The following is a 23,766-nucleotide window of genomic DNA, read 5'->3' on the forward strand; positions in this document are numbered from 1 at the left end:
TGGCAACTCACTTGCAAAGTCTGGTCTTATAGGCAACAGCCAAAGCACTTTGCGGGAACCAGGGTTTTTTGGTGCAGTGGTCTGGGTGAAACAGAAGAGTAGTTGCTCCCAACACCCATCCCAAAGAGCAACGTGGCTCTTGTTATATCTGGCTGGCTCCGCAACTATCCAAGTTATGGGGCTACAGGGGATACTGTCTAGACCGGTTCTTTTGGCCCTGGGGTTGGCAGAACATGGAACCAGAAAGCCGAGGCATGGCTCAAACATCTCTCTGCATTTTTTCTGGTAGACAGTCAAGCTGGATGGAAACTAAATCTCAAACAATGACCAAATAGCAATAAACAAGAGAATAAAAAGACTGCACAGGGCTTTCTTTAGTCCTTGGTACATATGCCCTGGCTCATGGGCTATAAACCATGACATTTCTGAAGTGAATATCCTTGAGAATAAGAGCACAGTCTTAAAGATGTACGACTTTCCCAGCTTGAGATGATTCTCATTGCAGGAGAGGTGTTCTCTAGTCTCAGCGATAACACCATGATAGGAAAAACACATCAACATAGAATTGAAATAATTTATTTACCACTAGAGCACCACAAAACAGACATACATCATGTTAAAATACAGCATAATCAGTCATCAAAATACAAAACAGCTAATCTTATAGTCCATTTCTTTTTAAACCATGCCAACCAGAAAACTGTACTGCTGCTTAACATATAAAAACTGCAGCCCCACCCCACCCGTATACTAACATCTTCCCCTTCCCTCCCGCATCCCTCCCTGCCCGTGGCAATATTTACTTATGGGAAGTAAAGACCTTACAGAACCCCCAAACTTAAAAAAAAAAGATTCAAGAGATCTTAAAATAGAGCATTTAAAATATTATCAGTGCATTCATGAGGAAAGACAAAATAATACAAAACAAACGTCATTCTATCTGAGAGGAAAACACCTGCAGAAATAAAAGTGATTTACATAGAATTCATCGAAAACGGAAGGAAAAAAAATCAACACACTCATTTCTGGGATTGGGTTACCCCCAACACAAAGATTGTTCACCAGTAGGGCATCCCCCCTCTCGCTTTTCCAGTTTTCAAATTTGCGAATCCAATTTGTCATTTAATTAACGGCCAGGAAAAGTCAAACATCTAGAAGTACAGGTTATCAGACAATTTCACTTGGATTCGCACCTCACCATCCTGCCCTTTAGGTGACGCTGCAAATATTCCATTGTTTTACCTATTAACTTTCATCTTACAGTTGAATAAGGGACAATTGGCAAACTGTCATCTCCTACAAACCCTGGCGGAAGGGTACCTTCCCTGCAACGATGTGGCAAATCATTCATTTATTAAAGCAAGGTAAATTCTCGCCTCAGATCTAGAGAAGTCTCATTCAGAGAAAAAAATCACTTTTTGATCATGGGAGGATTTGGCTTGTACCTTTACAACCCTCAAAGAACACACATGAAAACCTTAACTTCCGTGAAATAAACTGAGTGACTTAGGCTGACCAGGGCGTTTTTTTTTTTCTCCCTTAAAAAAGAAATCAAGAAATATGTAAATCTTTCCATTTCCCCCCAGAACACTAAAAACCTGATTAAAGGAAAAGATGTTTCCTATGAACTGTCTGATCTCTACTAACAATAGAATTCGGTGAGCATACTGTTTAAGCCAAGTTGCAGAAACCTTTCTTAACTCAGCCACAAAGATTCCGAGTTACAGTCAGATCCTTAGGCCTCTGCTAAAACTAAAATATTTCAGCTCAATTATGTATACATCTATAATATTCCCCAATTTTCCTAAAATAGAAGACTGTTAACATCTGAACTGATTAGTAAGGATGCTTAGAAGATGGAGGAAGACTACTGAACTTGAATCTGTCCTTTTAATAAAAGAAAATCTACAGGACAAGTGGACTCAGGTAGCTTATGTCATAATAATGGACAATGCACAAAGCACAGTGGAGGAAACACTATAAAACACAGATTTGTAGTGCAAGTCAAACTATAGGGGCTTTACTCGAAAGTACTGGCCAGCTAAAGGAAACACACAGTTCTGAGCGATCATTAAAAATAGAGCCCCAATTTAAGTCCAATCTAAATCATAGTTGACATTATTACAGAACATTAAAAATATGGTAAAAATTTACACATTGCATGTAAAGTAGTTAACGTTTTGATTTAATAGTTTGCAAAGGAGATCTGCAGATGTGTTTCCAATTATACTGGCTTCTATACCCATCTATTATAATAATATAGGTACGGTTACATATATCTGAAACGAAGGAAAAAACCAATAGCATAGCTATACGGCAATACTTTCAGGTCTGAAGTTTGACCAGTACGTATCAAAAACATTTCAACATTTCACTGGTTTAACTAAACTGACAAAGAACCATTTACAATTAAAAAGAAAAAAAAAATCTTCCAGACTTATTCTGACTGAAAGTTCCTTTATTAACAGGCTTTTCAGTTTTGAACCTTACAAGAAGCTTCCTTAGGCAGTTGGTACATAGCATGTGCTTTCAGGGTCTTTATCTTAATGCAGGCTGGCTTGGTCATATAATAACTCGCTTGGGTTTTCATCCCGTGAATATGACCCCTTTTTTTCTGGCTCGTTTGAGTTCAAGTTCCTTAAGCCATCCATGAGTTTCTGGCAAAGTATTTGGTCTCCACTTTATACACCTGTTTTATTTTCCAAGGGCAATGAAATGTTCGTTATATAGTAACACACAATAAATAACTCACCGTTAACTCTAAAGGTAAGAACGGGAAGGGTCCCTATTGCATAGCAATACAGAAAAATCAAGTGAGGCATGGGATAGGAAAAGTATGTACAGCAATTCCACTTAATGGGATTTTCCTGTTTGTTTGGTTGTTCCTTTCACATAATTAACACTAACAAATTCTTCCAGTGTTTATTTTTGTCTTAAAAAAAAAAAGGTTTTGCTTCTTGTCTCTCTCGCTTACAGAGTAGATGAAATGTAGAATAAAGCCTTCAATTTTTTGTTTTGTTTTGTTTCAGATGCCATTTTTAACAAACACAACCACAAACTTCCAACGTGTTTGAACTAGTACCGCTTTTTTCAAAATGTTTTTAACACTGTTGAAGCAAGGCTCTCTTACGTTTTCTTGTTACAAACATTGTCATTGTTCTTGTCGTCCTCATCATCATCACCACCATGTGATTATCGTCCTGCCACTTCTCCAAGAATCTTAGCTGCATTTGCAAGACTTTACAATCATATTTGAAAGCTGTTCAATCTTGGGTGTTTTGCCGATATAGTAGAGAATGGTTAGCGGTTCTAAATCCTGGGACACACAGCAAGGAGAAGCAGATGCTTCTGGATTTATGGTGTTATATAAACTGAGAACCTGAAAGGACACAGGAGAAGGAAGAAAACATAGGAAAAAACCAAAAAAAAAAAAGAAAAAAAATGGGGTGGCAATTACTTTAAAAAGAACCATTCCATACTGTTATCTTATCAGTCACAGTACTCAGTAGACAATTTAAATTATTTTTGGTCAATTTCCTTCTCTTAACCCCCAATTATGGTCAACTTGATATGTGTTCCTAGTAATCACTGAATTCATCATTTTCCTACAGAATCCTTTTCTCATACATCGTAAACAGATGATTTTGTAGAAGCTCAGATTGCACAAAATCATTCATTCAACAGATTTTACAGTTTCCCCAATAATCCTTCACTTCGATCTCTACTTTGCTGCACATACTTGCCTGGCCGTCGAAAAAGCTGATCCTCTCAGTATCTGTTCTTGTGCCTACACTTCTTTGTAACCTAGTGTATATTTCCAATTCCCACCTAGATTAGAGTTCCCTTGCGGCCAGAGATTCTCTGGACTTTGTTTTGACCTGATGGCCCTAGTAAGTTTTCTCTGGATGAAAGGAGACTCCTGCACTCGGTGAAGAAGTGAATATACGGAGAAGTGGAAGAATCACAGGTTTCATTAAAACTACCACCCAAGCTTTCGTCTACCCTTAGCCACAGAAAAAGACACCTGTCTGCAGTGTGAAACCTCTCTGTGCTGTGTCTTCTCAGGCCAATTTAATATCACCTACATTTTCATTTAAAAGAGAAAAAGATGCAAGTCTTTTCACTTATCATTGCTTCATAAATACGATCGAGAGTTCAGCAGTTAAGAGTTAATTAAGAATGATATTAAAAGAAATCTGTATTTTTACGCATTCACTTTCTTACGTTTTGCTTCAAACAACAATGATAATCAACCCTCCATTTAGATTTCACGTAGCAAATGGTAGTGCCTAAGTTGGAAGGCGGACAGCCAGCCCTAAAATGGAATGAAGAGAAAGTTCTAGAGTCGGTTCTATGCCCCTAACTCCATTTTATATCAAAGGAGTATGCGACTTTTACCAGTGGAAGTATGTAGGTTCCCCAGTGATGATAAAGAGACATTTCCAAGGATTCCATTAATGTGTTAGGCAAACAGCAAGTGACCTTTTCCTCGACATTCACGGCCATTTTTTCAGCCTAAGACAGAAGGTCTGTTCAGTGCAGCAACACTGACTACTTTATTAAGCTACCTCTGGCTCCCTGGGTAACTGTCCAAACCACATATTTGTGACCATGACAGTTATTCTTCCTCTCTCCTTGAAAAACAAGCATGGTCTCAGCCTTCACACACTCCCTCTGTGTATCAGGGAGGGGAATTATGTTTCTACTTGGCAATTGGGCCTTGCCCACATTACAGCTACTGTGGCCACAGCCCAGTTGAAGCAGGCTGGCCAGAGAGCTCAGACAAAGGGACAGACATGAGCAAGCTTTCCTCACATGGCCAAGCACATGGTCAGCCTGGAGTGCCAAAATCTACAGGGGAGTTGGGAAAACAGCTGAAGGAAGGAGAGTCCTATTTGTCAATTTAAAGTCGAGCATATGTAGGCATTTATAAATAAAGAGACTTCATGTTCTGCTAGCACATGATTTTTCATATGCATTAAAGAGAAATTTTATAATGCAGATGGTCTAAAATAATTGATAACCCCAAAACTCTTGAATTCAGCTGAATGCATTATGTGATCCTTCTGGCAGCAGATTCATTTTCCTACCCTGCAGTGAAGGCAATTTTTCTAATGCCTCTTTAATAAGGAGATTTACAGAGGCATAACCCCAATGTGTAGCCACATTTCAGGAATTAAACTCAGTAAGACAGAGCAAACGGAGGCCTGGTTATAAAGCCAGGAAGCCTGCCTTCCAAATGCCTTCCAAGTTTTGGTTTGTCACCAACTGTTTGATCCTGGGCAAGTAATCTACACAATCTGGACCTGGATTTCTTTAGAAAAATGAGATGTTTGGACAAGATAACTTTCCATCTCTAAAACCCTACATTATGAGGTACCAGGAAAAAACACTTGGCTTGGACAGGCATCACTACATAGAAAAAGTCTTTGCTGATCTGGGCTACTAACCCATGACATCCAATCTAGGACTTGCTCTCTGAATTAGCCTTCTACCCTCACTGAAGTAACTTGACAGAATATTTAGATTCTTGTTCACTTTGGGTTATAAAGACTTGGAGATCCTAATTTTCAAATCATTTTCACTTATTTCATCGTCTTGCTCTTTACATCTATTCTTGAGTTTGGCATTGTTATTTTAAAGATCACTTTTAACATAAACATTCCTTGTTACTGATAAGAAATTAAGGCTTAGAGAAGTTAAATGACTTTTTAATCTTTATTTTTTTTAATATAATTTATTGTCAAGTTAGCTAACATATAGTGTATACAGTGTGCTCTTGGCTTCGGGAATAGATTCCCATGATTCATCGCTTATATACAATACCCAGTGCGCATCCCAACAAGTGTCCTCCTCAATGCCCATCACCCATTTTCCCTTCACCCTTGCTGCCCCCATCAACCCTCAGTTTGTTCTCCATATTTAAGAGCCTCTTATGGTTTGTCTCCCTCTCTGTAACTATTTTTGTCCCTTCCCTTCTTCATGGTCTTCTGTTAAGTTTCTCAAGTTCCACATATGAGTGAAAACATACGCTATCTGTCTTTCTCTGACTGACTTATTTCACTTAGCATAATACCCTCCAGTTCCATCCACGTTGTTGCTGCAAATGGCAAGATTTCATTCTTTTTCATTGCCAAGTTTTATTCCATCCATTGTGTGTGTGTACACACACACACACACACACACACACACCCCACATTTTCTTTATTCATTCATCAGTTGATGGACATTTGGGCTCTTTCCATAATTTGGCTATATAAATGACTTTTTAATTGCCATATGCTGGTGAGTCACGATGCCATGCCATCAGCTGAGGTCCTCAAAGTTTTCTTTACTATGACAGTCCCTGATGTAGGTGATAACAGGTCCTCTTTTAGATGGGGACCTGGCTCCCTTCACATCCTAGCTGTATATGTGACACTAAGTGACATATTGATTTTTTATAGCTACCAATCACTTACAGCTGTTGAGAATATAAGATAAAAAGAAAGCAATTAAACAACACTGTCTTCGGGTTGCCTATAATCTCATCGGGGAGGCAAAACCTACTCTTCAAACTGGTCATTGTTACTTCTGATTTCACCTGCAGCCGGCATTCTTCCCCATCACTCAAAAGGATCTCTCCAGCACCCATTCAAGTGTGTTGATGAGTGGGCACCAGGCTAATTAGAATTCACTGGACATACTCTCAGCAGGTACACATTAGCAACCCAAGAATAGAAGAGACACAGGCCAAATACTTACCCTACTGTGCTGAGTGTCTGAACTCCATAAATACGGGCAAGCTCCAGCACAGAAGTTGGCATTGTACCCTTTAGGTTCATGAATCCATTTCCACCCAAGATCCCTCTTGAAATCAATATAAAGTGGACGTAGGCAGCAATTATCCTGCACATTTCTGTTAGAAGAAAGAGCGGTGGAGATTTTAAAGCTGATTTCCCCCACCCCTCATTCCAAGTCAGAAAAATGACTCATTCACTCATTCAAATGGCATCCAATGAGCACATTTCATGGGCCAGGTTTGAATGGTTTTATAGTAATCTCGAACGACTTCCACGATGGAGTGTTACGATGATTTGCTGGACTACTTTCCCTTGTGAATTCTATACCCTGAGTCTTTTGCCCATACCCTTCAACGTCAAACCTTTCCCTAGAATGACTATATATACGCAGAGAGGTGGCTGGAAGAGATCAGTTTTGCCAACCAGCCTCGATTGTCCTTTCAAATATAAAATGAATCAAGTACGACAGCTATTTTCAAAGAATCACCTAAGACATTTTCCTTTGAGAATGAATCCTTCATTTTATCTCATGTCTCTTGATCCAGGAACGAAACAGAGATCAAAAAACGTGGAGCCTTGCTTAGTGCAACCATCGACTGTGGCGAGCAAAAAAAAGCCATTTTACTCATGAACTCTTGGAGCAGTTCTCATCAGTGAGAACCCCTCACTGCCCACCCCCCGTCCCAGCTCTCAAAATAAAAAGAGAAACTTCCTCTTACGAGGCTTGATAAGAAACCACAGGAGAACACTAGCACTCTCTCCACCATGAACTCTTATAAGAATGGGAAATAGATTTGAGTTGCCTTTAGTCCCTCACATTCTGTAGCTAACGACACAATAAATAGCATTCTACTTCTATTTCTCTCATATCTGTTACTATGACAAAAGGTATGACCATGGGCACTCTACTGTTGGGGGTGGGGGAGGGGAGGGTTTTCCAATACAGATAGTGAGTCTTTCCAATTAAGGACCCATCACCATACCCCTCAAGTAAACTTATATTTGCTTTGGGGAGCAAGGAGCTCAATTTCTTCTTCGGCCCCCAGGTGCTTCCGAGAGATCTGGGAAACAACTTCAGGAGCTAATTTTCTGACTTCACCCTTGGTTCATTGCAAGAAGCCGATGACTACAACGCAGAAAAACTGTTTTAAGCCTCTGGGAAGAATGACCTTGGGAGATATGATGGCTATACTGTACTGTATGTACCTGGCCTCAAGCAATAAGTGCAGTTTTTAGGTCAATTGGTAAGAAAGGGCAAAGGCAGTACAAGAGTCAACAGACATAATTACTTCATCTTATTTTTATTTCCTTTACCTAAAACAATAGGCTGCATCCAAAGCACGCTTCTTCCGCCGGTTGGACTGTTGTGACTCAAGTCTGTAGGAGGGCAACAACATTAGCAGGAGGTGTGGGGTCTTTCCACTGTTTTTTTTCCTAGTGGACTTTATAGTTTTCTGATCACCACTGGTATATGTGGAGGTGCCATCAATACCTTGAAAAAATGCATTTGGGTAACAAACATTTAGCTTTACCTTCATCAAATATAACCAGCCTTTTTTTTTTGCTTTGTATTCTATCACAAATGGCAGTGATGACCACAACAGCATCATCACCTGGCTACAATCATTCCCCACGTAAATAGGACATAAGAAGACAATTGGAGGTGACAAGGAACACTTCTAACTGCAGCTGCTCTCGTCCGGAGGCAGCTCGGTGTCCAAGTCAGGGCTTGTTGGTTATGAGGATCACTACAGAAGAGGCCTTTGACCATAGTCCAAGGGCAACCTAGGTCGTTTATTTTAGTCAACCCTCAGTTGAGGCCACGTTCAGTCCCTCAGCGACTGAAAAGAACATGCCTTGTCACCCACCAGTCCACTCTCTTCCTAAGACTACTAAACTCAGAAGATTTCTCTAATGAACATAACCCGAGACTTACACTAAATTGCAGTGAATTAGGTTCAAGTGAAACAGAAGTCACCCTTACCTAATGCTATTTTGGGAAGCGGCGAAGAAAGGGCTTTTTCATTTATTTTATGGCATCCTCAACACTTTCCTGATTCCATCTGAGATTTAGAAACTCGAGCTCCCCAAAGCATGCTCAAGAGACTGCCAGTTTAAGCATTTAATCTCCACACTCTAGAGAATCATGGCTAGGTTAGAGACTGAAATAAATCTCTAGACTTCTGGGAGTGTTTTTCCATGAGTAAGGGCCACTGTAGCCTTCTGCATGAGGATGAAGGTCTCAGGTGGTGGTGGTTGGGAAGGGACCTCAGCTCCCAGATGCGGTGGTATGGAGTCCATACAGCACTAGCCCGCAGCACACTTCCTTCTTAACGCTTATCTCCAAACTGGTTATCTAATAAGAGAAGTTGCCTCAAACCCTTGGTATCTCTTCACTCTCCTTGAACTTTGGCTAATCACTAAGAGGGAAGCAAAATAGGGGAAAACTAAAGACTTATAGTTATGTGTTTTTTAAATGATTATAAAAGTCTGATAAGGAAGCCGTTTGCTAGGAAAGGCGGAGTGTTCTGATCCGTATAAGGTTAGTTAAAGAGGCTGTGGTGTGAAGAGATTCCCTTCTGTGAAATACAGTTGTGAGCTCCCGACATTGGGTCTGGGGCATTATCAATGGATTTCCTTGAATGTCTGCTATCGTCGTCTATAATACCAGCACGGGTGGAAAGTTGGTTCGCTTAAATGAAGACCAAACGGGTTAACAGACTAATAGTTTGGGAAGTTGATGAATCAGCCAGTTACTACTGCCCGGTCATCACCGGGCACTGAGCAACATAAACAGGGAACCAATTCCTTTGTCCCAATCCTTTCTGCCTTTATATATCTTTATCCAACCATTTTTTTACCCACACAACTAAAACTCCCCAGGCCTCACCAAACAATCCCGATTTCACCTGCAAACTGATTTCGTCCCCCATGAGACTATCAATATAGGCCCTTCCCTCCCCCACCTCAAATGACCAAGTTTCAGTTACCTGCAAATCTTGCTTCTAGCTCTTCACTTTTATTGGGAATGATGTAATTATTAGATGGCACAAAGGTGCAGCAGGGACAGTGTAAGCTTATTTTAAATCCCAGGTTTCTGTCTGGAAAACATGAAGTCAAGGAGGTCATTTGGATGTGTGACAATACCCTTAAATCTGCAATCAACTTACAATAACTTAAGGTCACCGAACAGCTAGGGATGAACACAGAGGGTGGTTGTAAACCTTTATGGTGGAGCCATTCGTGAACGGCGTCAGTTACATCGAAGGAAAGCCATTCGCCTTCTGCCCTTGTCTTCACGACTTTGCTGTCAATGTAGCGCTGGGTTGGAGACGTTAAGTCTTTGGATTTGAGAATCTAGGGAAGGAAAGGAGAGAGAAAGGAAAAAGCTCAGCTGGCATATGGACAGCATGCCTAACCCAAAACCATTAACGCTATTCCAATTCATTATCTAAACGTAGCTCCACTCTGGTATCATCCCCATGTATTGTCATTTAATAGCATGGCCGTGAGCATAAAAACATAACACCAGGCCATTTGCCATGAAAAATAGAGCTACTAAGTCATCTGTGTGTTAGGATAAAGGTGACAGGAACCTTAAAGCCAAGTGTCTAAAAGAAAGTGACAGTAATTATTTTTACTTTGCTGATATAAGCTTTGCAAGATTTCAGCCATAAATTCTATTCCAATAAGTTAATGGCTTTGTTGTTCTGCTTCTCCATTTTTTTTTTAAATTTGGGGAGCTGGAAGGTGGGGAGGGACAGGAGGAGCGGGCCAGTTCAGAGGATCCATGCCCACACTCTGGAAGGCTCTGAATTAGAAATCTCCTTCTAATAAAGACAAAAAGGTCTCACCCTGGTTTCTAAATCCACCAACATTAATATATGTGGCATGCCTCAGCTTTTGAGGTAAATCTCTAGCTGGGATTTTTACTCTCAATGTGACTTGTTATGATTTATAAAGATATTCCATATCCCACAGACCAAGAATGAATTTGGGCAGGAGCAGTCTGGCAGTGTGTATTAAGAGCCTGAAAGCAAATCAGCCTGAACACTGAGACTTCAGAAGGATTCATTTATTTCAAATACATAAAGAGCAACTATAGGGTTTCTATAGGAAGTGAATATTTTATGTGGTTTTTAAAAATTCTGTCTGTCTTTAAATGATAGTGTTTTATGAACCAGTCAAACCAAGATCCCAGGTCTCCTAGAGCTTTATTAAATCCCTACCCAAACCTGTATCTTGCCTTTCCTTAGTGCCTGGGGTCTCAAGCCCTATTATGTGATTCCTGCCCCTCCTGATATTAAGTCTAACTACTCTGTGCTCATTTCATACATGTAGGTTTAGTCTCTCCATCAAGTTCATAAGCTTCCCCATGGCCATGATCACATCTTTGATTTGATGCCATTTCAAAGCACTGCACTCAATTTAATCACTGTATCTTACATGACTCTCTGAATACCCAGAAGACTTATTTACTCTCCTTTAAACCTTGCAAAACAAAAATGCATACTCTTCTTGCTGATTTCAAAATGAACTTTTCTTCCCTGGGTATACATGATTTGTTTCAGGTACTTTTGCAACAAACGCTTCCTAAGATATTTGGCATTATGGTCGACCTTTTTCTGGATTAAGTACATTTAGAAAAGGAGAGACATTCACACAATTGAATTTTGGGGGGCCTTCAGTGAATTTTAGACAAAACCTACTCTACGGTCTTGCCCCGGAGGTTCAACAAACCCCCACTAACTGAAGACAATCTAGAGGCAATCGTGATTCTACCACAGGCAAGAGATGTTCTTTGTGAATTAAAGGAAGCAAGTAAACATGGCTTGAGGGCTGTGCTCACTGGGTTCTGGGCTTGGCACACATGATTTCATTTCATTTAATCCTCAAAACATTCCTGTAAAGTAGATTGAGGAAACAGAGACCTGGGGAGGTTAAGTAACTCATGCAGTGCCTCATGGTGAACACGTATTGAGAGAAGATTCAAAACAATCCCCTAATTTTCCTGTTTCAGCGCTGGATTTTGAAGGCCAAAGAGTTATGGGGGTCAGTTTTGAATCATGATTCATGCTTACCCCTTTCCAGGTAACAAAAAACATTCAGTGATAGAAGCAGCGATTTTTTAATAAGATTATAATAAATGTTGGTACAAGACGGAAACATAACGTGTGGAATGTACACACAGTTAATGCAGTCATAAACCTATAACTTTAAAGGTACAGCTTAAAAGCAGTCCACTTCTCTGTAAATCAAACCATGTTTTGAAAACACTCCCAGTTGGGCAAATAAGACACTACACATCCAATTCATAATTAATGGTATGATTAATCTAACCTAGGATAACAATGATATAACAATGGTTGAGAAGTTTTCAGCATTTCCATCTGCCTCACTGCTTAAAGATTAGTAGGAAATCCAGGGGCCCTTGGGTGGCTCGGTCAGTGGGGTGTCTAACTTCGGCTCAGGTCATGCATGATCTCTTGGTGTGTGGGATCTAGATCCGCATCTGATTCTCTGCTGTCAACGTGGGGCCCAGTGTCTCCCCCGCTTGCACGCGTGCGCACGCGTGCGCGCTCTCTCTCAAAAGTAAACATTAAAAAAAGATTTTAAAAAATCAGTAGCAAATCCAGAACTCATTTTTCTGATGTTAAATTTCTTCCCCTCGTCAACCTCCTATAATGATGAATTATTTCATAATGCTTTTATTGGCTTTGCTCCTAATCAGCACATTGCTTTTGTTGTTGTATTAATTACATATTTTGCATATATAAAATATATCAAATGTCTATGATATCTAGCTCTGATATAAATATATAGAGAGTCCCACTGAAGACACAGAATTTGTTTTAACCACCACATTGACCAACTCAGCAGGGAAAACACAGACTGGCAAGTCTATGGAAATTCTTCACCTAGAAAGAAGAGGTAAATTTAGATGATCTTGCTTTAAAAGCAGACCAAAATGGAGCGAGAAGATTCTGAAACTTGTTTTCTTTCTTAAATCTCATTTTCTAGTAAGTGGTCCCTCGGCCACAAAACACCAGGAGGTTCCGACAGCAGACAACTTCATATTCTCATAGGACTGAGAGGTTCTCTATGTCTTCTCACCAGCTCAAGAACAAGCCCATTTAAACCACCCAAGAATGACAGCTAGTTAGCTGCCCACTTCGGAAACAGAGAGGTGGCTTTGGTCTTGTGGGTTTGCTGTCTCAAACTTTATGGCCAAGGAGGTCTTAAACCGACTTGTTGCAGTGTAACTCCATTCTTTCTTACCCAGTCCTCAGTGGAAACAGGAAACAGCTGCTCTCCATCACTCATAGACTATCCCTCATATTCTTGGAGACTATTATTAAGTCCCCCTCAGCATGCCTGCTCTCTCTCTCTCTAAGCTAAATAAACCCTGTTCCTTTAGCCCATATTTAGAGGGGCAATTTCCCAAACCTTTAATCAGTTGGGTCACTAACTAGGATGAATGATGCTATATAAAAATACTCCTCCTACAGCTTCATGGTGCTGTTTCAAAACTGGCTAGAAAACCTTCTAATCACATCTCAGAGTCTCAAATCTTAACTTGAAAGGTATCTTCTTTCTAAGAATAGGCACAGCCTCCCTATTCCCTGTTTATCTTCCATTTATCACCCACACAAAATTAAACTGGAAGGGAAGAAAATCAACCCACTGCTATTATCGATTAGTACTTCCTCAAATTCAAGAGTTCATACAAAAATGACTAGATCAGTCAACTCCCCACTCTATTTTAGCTTTTGCTGTCTGTCTCTCTCCTATCTCCTAACAAGTGTATTGAATGTGAACAGTCATGGGAATGCAGCTGTTGTTTTTTCTAGAGCCAAAGTCGCTTCTAAATTCCTTTATAGATATCGTATCATGACCAAGATAGTTTAGTTGAACAGTAGAAGCTTTCTTAGCTGTCCTCCACTTAGCTGGCCAGATTAACCAGGATTCTCCATTTGTTCTATAATATATATTAGCTTATGTTGGGGTTCATTTGCTGGAAAGCTACTCTCTACTATGTTCCAAGCACTTCTGATCTTACCCGTTGAGTCGTATGCTTAGCAAGTATCAATTGTACATGTTTCTAAACTTGTTTATGATAGCTGGACTTGATATTATAATTTTACAGGTGAATTAAATGGCCTAGAAATGATGAAATACAGGACCAAAAGTGAAGAGAGCTGTTGCTTCTGTGAAAACCAAGTTGAATGCTTTGGAAAGTCTTCATACATACAAGTTGCTTTAAAATAGTTTTTTTGGGGGGTGCCTGCGTGGCTCAGTCGGTTGGGCGGCTGACTTGGGCTCAGGTCATGATCTCGCAGTCCATGAGTTCTAGCCCCGTGTCGGGCTCTGTGCTGACAGCTCAGAGCCTGGAGCCTGCTTCGGATTCTGTGTCTCCCTCTCTCTGACCCTCCCCTGTTCATGCTCTGTCTCTCCCTGTCTCAAAAATAAATAAACATTAAAAAAAAAAAGTTTTTTTTTTAACAATTTGGTGGTTCCTCAAAAAAGTAAACATAGAATTATCATTTGATTCAGTGATTCCACTCCTAGTATATACCCCAAAGAACTGAAAGCAGGGACTCAAACAGATACTTGTACCCCAATGCTCATAGCAATGTTACTCATAATAGCTGAAAGGTGAAAACAACCCAAAGTGTTCATCAATAGATATACAAACAATCTAAATAAAATGTAGTATATACACATAACAAAATATTATTCAGCCATAAAAATGAATGAAATTCTGACACATATTACAACATGGATGAATCTTGAAAACATTATGCTAACGAAGCCTGGGAGGCTCAGTTGGTTAAGCGTCCGACTCTTGATTTTGGCTCAGGTCATGATCTCACGGTTCATGAGATCGAGCCCCATGACTGGCTCTGCGCTGGCAGCGTGGAGCCTGCTTGGGATTCTCTCTCTCCCTCACACATGCTCTCTCTCTTTCAAAATAAACATAAAAAAACAAAAAACAAACAAAAAAAACCCCATTATGCTAAGTGAAATAAGCCAGACACAAAAGGACAAATATTATATGATTTCATTTACATAAGGCAGCTAGAATAGGCAAATTCATAGATACAGAAAGTGGAACAGAAGTTACCAGAAATGGAGGGTAGGTAAACAGGGAGTTATCATTTAATGGGTACAGAGTTTCTGTTTGGGATAATGGAAAATTTCTGGAAATAGTCAGTAGTAACGGCTGTATGACATTGTGAATGCACTTAATGCCACTGAATTGGGTACTTAAAAAATGGTTACAAGGTAAATTTTATGTATATTTTACCACAACAAATTTTTCTTCTAATTTTAGATGTCAAGGAGACAGCTATTGAAGAAATAACAATAGGAATAATCTGATAAAAACCTAGAAGGATCCTGCACGCCCGTCGCTCAGCAAATTGGCCTGAAACTTCTTTCTTATTCAAAGAAACAAAAAACCCCAAATTGTAGATGATGCCTAGTGGATGTTGTTCACAAAAAAAATACAACATGGGTTGGTAATAGGCAGAGTCAGAGTCCAAGAAAAGCCCTTGGCCTTTTATAAAAAACACATATATATGATTTAAGTTAAAATACTCATCCCCCACACTCACTCACTCCTGTTTCTATAATCCGCCCGCCCCTTTGACTTTTTTCAAGTAACAGACCAACAACTGTTTCTGACCGAATTAGTAAAGACAGCTTCTAATACACTGACGATGAGATTTAGCTGTCTCTCACTTAGCTACCACCCACAGCGGTATGAATGTTACCTTCATTACATTATTGATATACACACATTATCTGTAATACGTGCAAAATACCCACATACTGCCTTTGGCAAGGCAGTGAATTACAAGACTCCCTACACAAAAGGATCCATTCATCTCTTTGCCACTGGAAAGCAGCCAATCAAGAGTGGATGGAGGCAAAAGTCACTGATGTTACCCAATCTTTTGGGGGGAAAAGAAAGAAAGAAAGAAGAAAGAAAGAAAGAGGGGACTAGATGCAAATTACAGCCAGAGGAAAGCTTAGTCTTAAAGGTATAATGTTGTAAATCAACTCAGGATTTGGCTTAGACACCAAGGGCGATACCCATTCCGCTCCTAGGAGAGGCTGCAAAGAGGTATAGAAAGCATTAGGTATTTTATTTTACTTTGCATATGCAAACATCAACGGACCCACAGGAAAACCAGGGGGCCAATTCAACCACACTTCTAATGGAGAGAGAAATGTAACAATAGGGCTGTAGAGAAAAACCGGATCCTGGTTAACCAGTTGTTGTTTTTAAAGGCATTTAATGTTTTTATTGTACTTAACATTTAAGTGTATTTAAATGTTTGCGGTTACTTGCACAAAGTGATTAGCAGATGCTGAATTAAGCGTTTACTCCATTGGCCACATTCTCTCAGATCTGCCTGACCTCACATTCTCTAACTTTACTGGCATGAAGCATCCGTGTTAGAAAGGCACTTGGGGGCCATGTGTTCCAACCCATACGATGCATTCTCTAACATTTTGGTCTCTGTCTGAAGACTACTCATGAAAGTAGCCTCACTACTTCTTGAGAAAGGCCATCTCGCTTCTGAGTAATTTGTATGCTGTAATTTTCCTTATCTGGGATTTTCAATATCGGAGCGCCTAGGGGGCTCAGTTGGTTGAGTGTCCGACTTCGGCTCAGATGATAATCCTGTTAGTGAGTTCGAGTCCCACGTCGGGCTGTCTGCTGTCAGCGCAGAGCCCTCTTTGGATCCTCTGTCGCCCTCTCTTTGCCCCTCCCTCTCTCTCTCTCGAAAATAAATAAACAGTAAAACATTTTTTTTTTAAATACAATCTCCTTGGGGCGCCTGGGTGGCTCAGTCGGTTAAGCCTCCGACTTTGGCTCAGGTCATGATCTCAAGGTCCGTGAGTTCGAGCCCCACGTCGGGCTCTGTGCTGACAGCTCAGAGCCTGGAGCCTGTTTCAGATTCTGTGTCTCCCTCTTTCTCTGACCCTCCCCTGTTCATGCTCTCTCTGTCTCAAAGATAAATAAATGTTAAAAAAATAAAATAAAAAATAAAATCCCCATCAACTAGCCTTCCTTAATGACAGTACCACTGCTCCACGTTCATACAATCACTTGCATTTATTCAAACATTTGCACGTTTTCATGTTTTTTAGTCTTCCAAAGAACGCTGTGAGGTGGACGTGATTATCTACAGTCTTTATTATCTACAGTCTTCAGCTAATGGAAAGAGGCTGAAGTACTTACTTGGGTTACCAACGCCCTGTAGGATAAGTCTGGACTGACATCTTGCCCTCTGAATTCCAGCGGAAAGGGCTCCCCCATGTTGGATTTTGCTCTCCGGAACAGATGTAAAATGCTTTTTCCATGTCAGGCACCAGCCATAAGAGGTGGCTTCCCTCCACTGCTCCTTCAGGACAAGGTTTGAGGTCCCTCACCATCTTTGTCAAGCCCCTTTTCAATACTCCTCTATAATAATTTCCTCAACACACTCAGGTGCAATCTAGCAGAATGTGGAGAATATTACAGAATGTGCCCCGTGTGGAAGAGAGGGGCTCTTGCCCTCCTTGTCCTGGTCGCTATTTTTGAAGCAAACTATTTACTTTTGTCAGCAACCACACCACACCATTGAGTCAGGGTAAACGTTGTATAAAATAAAACTTTTGTCCTGACACAAACTGTTAGGTCAGATTTTCTACCCCAAATCCTTTCTGGAATGACATGGAATAAAGAGAAAGAAATGAAGGAAGGCCAAGAGGGAAAGGAAAGTTGGTTTATCTAGGCCCATGGTTCTCTAACTTCAGCCTGCATTGGAAACACCTGGAGGGCTTATTAAAACACAGATTGTGGAACCCCACCCCCCAGGTTCTGATCTAATAGCAATTTGCCTTTCTAACATATTCCTAGGTGATGCCCAGGCTGCTGGTCCACTCTGAGAACCACTGCCCAAGTCTATGCTTATGCAGTTCATTCTTGCAGTTGGTTAAGTGCAAATTACACATTATCTCTCTTAATTTGGAACTTATTGGACTCTGGCCTTTTGGGATCTCTCTGAATTTTGTTTGTTACTCAACGTATATGCTATTCTTTGTGGCCACATAGCATCAGCAACTGTGTGCTTCATCAAGGTGATGAGAACAATGTTAAGTTACCTAGAGCCAAAACCATACCCTGTTGCTGGGTCCTTGGGTACTTCTTTCCTGGTGGGCCCTGTTTCTTTGATCAACATCCTGTGGTTATGTTGCACGTGGCAGCAAAAAAGGAGAACTTCACTCGTGTAAGGTGTGAGGCCCAATTTAGGCCAGGAGTCTTGCCCATCTTTGCCAACTAATAACCAGTCCTGTGGTCCCTTAAGTTTCTTTGAAGAACCCACGGGGTTTGCCAAGTGCCTTTGGAAATCATTAATGCAGTGAAAAGTTTCCTAGGCTTTGAAGTCAGGCAAACATAAACTATCACTTACTGGATCTGTGATTTTCTTATTTATGAAATGGGTTAATAAGACACCACCTTCTATGTTTGTTAAGAGAATTAAATAACACACAAGCAGAGAAAGCACCTATCACATTGCTGGTATTCAGTAAATGGGAATTATCATGACAATTATGTTCCTTATCTGGTCAAAATCTTCCAGAGGCTTCTACTATCTAATGAATAAGCTTCAGATTCCATAGGTCAGTATTTCAGACACAACTTGTCACCAGTCCGTCATCCCAGACTCACCTCTCATCCCTAGAAACCAAATCTAAACAGTATCCCTAAAATATATATTCCACATCTCAACTCTGCATTTAGACCGGTATCCCTCAGGACACCTTCCCCACTCCTCCAATTTTTACTTAAAAACAAAAACAAACTAAACAATAATGAAAACCTTCCTATTCTTCAGCCTAGCTTTTCAATGAAATGGTTACTTTCACTCTGAAGTCAGTTTTCTTATCCTGGGCCCCCAGCAATTACTGGGGGTGCTGAATAGTCAGCCTTTTGAAAACAGTGGCCTCGAGGGTAATGCTGCATGAGTGTAAGTATCCATTTTTTTTCAACAGGGTAGTAAGCTACTGAAAGAGAGAGGGAAGCATGCACTTATTTATATCTCCATAATCCTTGCATTCCAGTTGGTCGACACTGGAGGCTTCAAGAATAACATTCACTGGGGCGCCTGGGTGGTTCAGTTGGTTAAGAATCCAACTTCAGCTCAGGTCGTGATTTCACGGTTCGTGAGTTCGAGCCTCATGTCGGGCTCTGCTGACAGCTCAGAGCTTGGAGTCTGCTTCAGATTCTGTGTTTCCCTCTCTCTCTGCCCCTCCCCCACTCATGTTTTTTCTCTCTCTCTTGTCTCTCTCTCAAAAATAAATAAACATTTAAAAAATTAAAAAAAAAAAAAAGAATACATGTTCACTGATTTAATTTTGGAGATTCGACTCTCTGGGTCGAAATCTTGCTAATACCAGCATTTACTCTCATGCAAAGAGACACTCAGCACACTGATGAAAGTGTTTCTTGGCTTATCCACAGGAGGAACAACAGATTCTCCAACATACCACTTACATTGACTGTGGAGGAACCTTTCGCCCACATGACAAAAGCCAAAAGCCAAACCAACCTACATGTTCTAAAATATTTAATACAATCAGTTAATTTGTTTAGTTATTCATCCATTTGTTGAAAAATTGCTGGGCCATCTTATATGTGCCCGAGTCCTCATTTATTCATTTGTTCCCATTTATTTTAGAGCTCACTCCCCCCAGTTTAGTTCAACAGATATTAAGCACTTGCTGTGAGCAAGGCATCGCCCTTCTGTCCAGGACAATAAGATGGTCCCTGTTCTTTTTTTTTTTTTTTTTTTAATTTTTTTTTTTCAACGTTTATTTATTTTTGGGACAGAGAGAGACAGAGCATGAACGGGGGAGGGGCAGAGAGAGAGGGAGACACAGAATCGGAAACAGGCTCCAGGCTCTGAGCCATCAGCCCAGAGCCCGACACGGGGCCCGAACTCACGGACCGCGAGATCGTGACCTGGCTGAAGTCGGACGCTTAACCGACTGCGCCACCCAGGCGCCCCAAGATGGTCCCTGTTCTTAACAGTCCACACGCTAGTAAGGGAACGCAGACCTCTCGACAACAATTTAAAGCGATGTGTTCATGGGGCAGAATGAGGTCACGGAAGCCGGGCACTTCCTGGAGCAAGGAGATAGCTATCAACGAGGTAAAAAGGTTAACTACTAACATCTGAAAGGCTGGCAAGAATCCTGGGCACTGTGAGAACGCAGTCCAGGCCACAGAGATGTGCTGGCTCATTACAAAAGAGAATAAATAAATGTGTTTTCCTTTCTCTGCAGGACTCCTTCAACCATCCTAAGCACTATAAGCTTGAACTTAGGGAGAGTTTGCTCGGTAGGCATGTTAGACTGCCAGGGCTGCCTTAACAGAGAGGCTTGAACAAGTAGAAATTCACTCTACCACGGTTCTGGGAGCAAGAAGCCAGAAATCAAGATATTGACTGGGCCATGCTTCCTGGGAAGCCTCCAGGAAGCCTTCCTTACCTCTCCCAGCATCTGGTGTCTTGCCAGCAATCGTTGGCATTCATTGCTTTGAAGCTACCTAACTTCAACCTCCGCCTTTGTCTTCACATGGCATTGTCCCTGCATGTCTGTCTTTACACAGTCATCTCTTATAAGGACGCTGATCACACAGAATTAGGGGTTTACCCCCTACTGCAGTAGGACCTCATTTTGACTTAACTGATTGCATCTACAATGACTCTATTTCCAAATGAGGTCACATTCTGGGGTCCTGGGGGGTTAGGACTTCAACATATCTTTGTTGAGGGGACATAATTCAAACAGTAGGTGTTCACAGGTTATCCTGGGTTGCGTATGTGCTAAACGCTCTATGAAGTCCTTCAGAGCAAAGGACATTCTGGCTCGTATTCCGCGGAGTCTTTTCCACTGAATTTGCACAGTCCCTTCTTGGTAAATTCCGATCGACTCATTAGAAAGAGGCACACAATCAAGTGACAAATAAGCCCTTGGACAATCAGTCTTTGAGAGTGATAGAAACGACTTCTTGGAATTTGGGGGTGCCAGGTGAGCATCCGACTTCACCTGTGAGTTCAAGCCCCACATGGGGCTCGTTGCTGTCAAGGCAAAGCCCTCTTCAGATCCTCTGTCTCCCTGTCTCTCTCGGCCCCTCTCCTGCTGTCACTCTCTCTTTCTCTCTCTCTCTCAAAAATAAGATAAAAACATTAAAAAAATAAACTACTTCTTGGAATTTTATGTACACACATCACAAAGATTATGTATGTATGTGTGTGTGTGTGTACATCTCAAGGACAGAAAAAAAATCATCACTGTAAGCAATTTTATACTGCATTTTTACCTTTCTATTTAATACATCTCTTTGTGGAATAAATATAAGAGGGAAGGCAAGAAAGAGCATCTGCAAGGGAAGAGAAAGCAGGGCCTTACAAAAGAATCAGAAGTGGGTGCAATGGCTTTTCTTCCGCAGACACAAATGTAGCTGTCTGTTCCTGCTGCCCCGTAGCCCCCCGTAACAATGCTGGGTCGCTCTGGGGGTGCTTGAGAAACTGACTGCTGATTATCCTTTAGGAGTGGCTAAGCAGACCTGGTACTTATCTTGCTGTTGCCACCGCCCTGTCTTGTAGTTGCCATGGCTCCTTTGAAATTGCATCCCTCTAAGGCTGTATACCTCACAAGAGCTTCGAGAGAGTCTGCACAGTAGACTCCCAGGGAGTACGTATCAGCTTCAAAAGAAAGACACACATAAAAATACAGTCTCTCTGGAGCTCAGATATCTTCATTATTATGTCACTACCTTAAGTCTTTCTCCTTATAGTGCAGAGTTCCTGTATTACGTATACTCATGTGCAATTATGATAAAGAGTGGCACATATAGATCATTAGTGGTCTTTATGGAAAGGTCACCAGATACGTCTTCAAGCTACACACACACACACACACACACACACACACACACACACACAGGAAAGCCTTTCTTCTGTGATGAAAACACCTTATAATTCTCTATTGTTTCCTTCACGTTTTTAAATTCCTCTACAGATTGGTCTTTGTACTGACTGCACATATGCATAAACAAGTAAATTCATTTCCACAGGTCTGAGGGATGAAGGAGTCCTTTGTGAGAACAGAAAGTCTCTCAGATGTCACAGCTCAATAGCATTCATAAGACCGTCATATATAAATCACACAGCAGAGAAAACACATTCAACTGCACACAAGTCACATCAGTATAGGCAAGGAAAGAGATATGTGCAGGACAACCTTCAGTGAAAGCATCTGAAAGGAAACTATGTCAAGACATGCAGCCATGTCAGTCCTTGTGGCTGGACCACACAGCCTAGTGCTATGGAGTTTGATAATTCCAGTTGTTTCCTGCTGTGAGGGGAAGGAGTGTCCCCAAGAAGACTGCAAGCTCTCTGGGGCCACATCTTCTGATTTTCTTGACTGATCTCCCTTTCCAATTCCACTCTGACTTAATACCAACATACACATACTTGAAAACCACACTTCCAACACCCTTTCCTACTTCCTGGCTACCAATAACACATCTGGCCTACATTATAATTTAAGTCCCTTCTTATATTCAGCTGAGAACTTTAATTTAGGGGGTGTGATTATAGAGCAATGAGTCAAAAAAATAAAGTAATGAGCCTGGTTTTTCTGCAAACAGGGAGAGTTTATGGGTTACCTAAGAATATCAGTCTAATTAATCTCTTACGTAATTTTCTTTTACCTCCATGGTTATTATCCACTTAACCAGCATTAGCTCTGAATATATAGCAAAAAATGAGTAGATAAGTGCTTCTTTCTTTATCAATAGTTAGATACCTTTCAAACAAATGTAGCAGAATTTCCAAACCCAAATAAAATGTTTCTCAAAAGAGTCCCCTTGGGATATGACACACTTATCTCACAACATTTCCTCGTACTTGAATCTTAGTTTGAAATGTTTCTTAAATTCATTGGAAAATGTTTGTTGAGCACCCACTATGCACCAGGCACTGTGTTCCGGGAATTTGTCCCTCAGGGTGGAGATGAGACCAGAAATGAGATAGAGACACAGCAGAAGATCAAGCACAGCTAAATGAGAAGGGAGGGAGCAGGGTGCAGCGGAGGGCGGAAGTAGGAAGTATCGGGAAGAGGGGCCCTGAGATGCTCGGGTGACCACGAAGGCCTCTCTAAGTGGGTGACATCCAAGGAAGCACCTAAGTGAATAAGAGAGCAGGAAGAAGCGTGTGGGAGAAGGACACAGTGGCCGTAGGCTTTAGGAGGGAGTGAGCTCAGGTGTTTGAGGCACAGCAAGGAGGCCAGTAAGGGGGAGGCGCCTGAGTGAGGGAAGTCAGGCTGGGACAGGTCCAGACACAGAAAGGACTTTGGCTCCTAGGCCAAGTGAGGTGAGAAGCCATTGAAGGACTTTGAACAGAGGATTTAGATCTGACCAACATCCTAACAGGAATCACTCATAACTGCTGTGCTAAACACAAGCTCTAAGGGGGCCAGGGGTGGGAGTCGTGGGGGGTGGGGAACAGCCAGGCCAGCCAGAAGGCCATTATAGAAATTAAGAGACGAAAACTGCTTAGACAGGCTAAGTAGCAGCAGGCATGGTCTGAGAAGCAGCTGGATTTCAGATCTACCTTTTGAAAAGTGTTATCATGTAGGAAAATTCATTGCTTTCTCTCCTCCTCTTCAGCAGAATTTTGGCAGTTTTCAAAAATTAACACTACCTTTCTCGGAAGTTTGGATTTGTTTCCATTGAAGGAATTCCCAGTTATGTAGCTGTAGGCTCTGAGCACAGCCCTAGAACAGCAGTTCCAAAACCAATTCTGAAAACTTGCTATCAAGAAATAAACATCTGTCCTCCTTTGGGACAGTCTTCACTCCAGTGGAGGTTGTAGAAAAGTTGGCATACATTAACAATATTTTTAAAAACTGGAGCCTT

At 41.2% G+C, this 23,766-nt stretch overlaps 1 protein-coding gene across 3 annotated transcripts in view; it reads right to left on the reverse strand.

Annotated features, from left to right (window-relative positions):
- Positions 1-560: 560 nt before the first annotated feature.
- TGFB2 (transforming growth factor beta 2) overlaps positions 561-23,766 on the reverse strand; it is an 83,619-nt gene continuing 60,413 nt past the window's right edge. For 2 of the 3 annotated variants that reach the window (XM_086693670.1, XM_086693669.1), the window contains 5 exons: positions 10,007-10,139; positions 9,773-9,883; positions 8,097-8,274; positions 6,745-6,898; positions 561-3,379 (listed from right to left, as the gene is read on the reverse strand). In XM_086693670.1, the coding sequence (XP_086549796.1) occupies positions 3,221-3,379; positions 6,745-6,898; positions 8,097-8,274; positions 9,773-9,883; positions 10,007-10,139 (735 nt within the window). In that variant the 3' untranslated portion in view covers positions 561-3,220. The remainder of the gene's footprint in view (positions 3,380-6,744; positions 6,899-8,096; positions 8,275-9,772; positions 9,884-10,006; positions 10,140-23,766) is intronic. The other variant, XM_086693671.1, reaches the window with a different exon arrangement.

Source organism: Puma concolor, chromosome E4 (genome assembly GCF_028749965.1).
Source record: "Puma concolor isolate L17-30 chromosome E4, mPumCon1.1.hap2, whole genome shotgun sequence".
Classification (NCBI taxonomy): domain Eukaryota; kingdom Metazoa; phylum Chordata; class Mammalia; order Carnivora; family Felidae; genus Puma; species Puma concolor.